The sequence below is a fragment of the Sardina pilchardus genome, chromosome 16 (assembly GCF_963854185.1).
Source record: "Sardina pilchardus chromosome 16, fSarPil1.1, whole genome shotgun sequence".
Lineage (NCBI taxonomy): Eukaryota > Metazoa > Chordata > Actinopteri > Clupeiformes > Clupeidae > Sardina > Sardina pilchardus.
Window position 1 is genome coordinate 8,471,421 of NC_085009.1, and position 2,004 is coordinate 8,473,424.

The window sequence follows — 2,004 nt, forward strand, 5'->3', positions numbered from 1 at the left end:
CCCCAGCCGTGGTGCGACTGGCTGGGGTACCTGCACTGCATGCCAGCGGCCGGGTTCGATTCCCGCTCCTGTAGTCCTTTCCGGATCCCACCCCAGCTCTTTCTCCTGCTCACTTCCTGTCTCTCTCTACTGTCCTGTCAAATTAAAGGCGTAAAAAGCCCAACAAAAATATACTAAAAAAAAAGACGAAAAGACGCTAAGACGTATCCCCTGGAATTTTGCTTCTTACTGTTACGTCCCGACAGGTAATCTGTGTTACTGTATGTGGTTAAGCGGCTGTCTAGCAGGTAAAACACCTTAAACGGCTGTAGTACAGTTACACAAACAATTTATGAGGTAGAAGAGATGCCTCATGTCTAAATGCAATGCTGTCGTTGCCACTTCAAAAGTGTGTTTAGATCCCGTGACACTGCAGTCATGGAAACGTAATGTCAAACTTTGTCGATACTCTTTAAGATACACACAAGCACATGCACACAAGCACACACACACCCACACACACACCCACATACACAAGCACACACACACCCACACACACATACACAAACAAAAAAGTAATATCAAGCAGGATTTATGAGTTCCTCTTATCTTGTGTACACACACACCCCAAACAGAGCACACGCTCCTCTAATGCCAGTAAATAAGACACCCAGAAGAAGACTCCGCCCCCAGACGCAGGTAATATATATATATGAGGGGGAGAACAGGGCGGCGGACATCCTCATACACAGACTCAGGAAACAAACATGAAGAAGGAAGGAACACGCACTACACGCGTATTTCCCCACTTTCCCCGTCGGATAATTACACGCAAGCATGCACGCATACACACGCGCGCACACACACACACACACGTACACACACAAAAGGATACTCTACAAATTCCACCGGAGAGCTCTTCAGTGTGTCCATGCCTTTGGTCTCCACGAAAGAGGACATCTCATAGTATTTATTTCTCTCTGAGAGAGAGGGATAGAGAGAGAGAGGGATAGAGAGATAAACAGAGAGACGAGAGATAGATAGATAGATAGACAGACAGACAGACGGACAGAGGAGACTCATTTGACTTTTGTCTGACACAGTGCTAGAGTGTACTAGGGCATCAGTACGCAAACGAGCCTCTACACAGCTTTTGTTCAGTCACAGAGTGATCCATCACTATAGCAGGGGAACTGAATCTGCATCAGTCTATTGTGTGTGTGTGTGTGTGTGTGTGTGTGTGTGCAGGGGAACTGAATCTGCATCAGTCTATTGTGTGTGTGTGTTTGTGTGTATCATTTATACCCCTGTAGTTGGGGGGGGGGGGGGGGGGGGGGTGGACAGATGCCATTAAGTCTAATGAGGCATCACTTGTTCCTTTATTAGAGAACCAAGCAACCTAAATGAGTCATTCAGTTAATGTTTAACACACATGCGCACGCACGCACGCACACACACCACACACACGCACACGCACACACGTACACACGCACGTTGTACTTACTGAGCGCTACTTCAAAGGACTTGAACTTGACCGGCTCGATGTAGTTGACCAGTGTGGACATCTCCTCGGTGGCGTTGACCTCACTGCTGGCCGTGCCCTGGGACACAGAGGAGCGTGTGAGGTGTGGGAGTGGACGATGCTCTCACACACACACAGTCCCCCTACACACATACACACAGTCCCCCTACACACATACACACACAGTCCCCCTACACACATACACACAGTCCCCCTACACACATACACACAGTCCCCCTACACACATACACACACAGTCCCCCTACACACATACACACAGTCCCCCTACACACATACACACAGTCCCCCTACACACATACACACACAGTCCCCCTACACACATACACACAGTCCCCCTACACACATACACACAGTCCCCCTACACACATACACACACAGTCCCCCTACACACATACACACAGTCCCCCTACACACATACACACAGTCCCCCTACACACATACACACAGTCCCCCTACACACATACACACAGTCCCCCTACACA

The 2,004-nt window shown here is 48.9% G+C and overlaps 1 protein-coding gene across 1 annotated transcript in view; it reads right to left on the reverse strand.

The window, feature by feature from the left end:
• plcb3 (phospholipase C, beta 3 (phosphatidylinositol-specific)) overlaps positions 1-2,004 on the reverse strand; it is a gene marked incomplete in the record, with an annotated part of 97,347 nt that overhangs the window by 14,825 nt on the left and 80,518 nt on the right. The window contains 2 exon segments of the mRNA XM_062515771.1: positions 875-959; positions 1,484-1,580. Of these exon segments, the coding sequence (XP_062371755.1) occupies positions 875-959; positions 1,484-1,580 (182 nt within the window).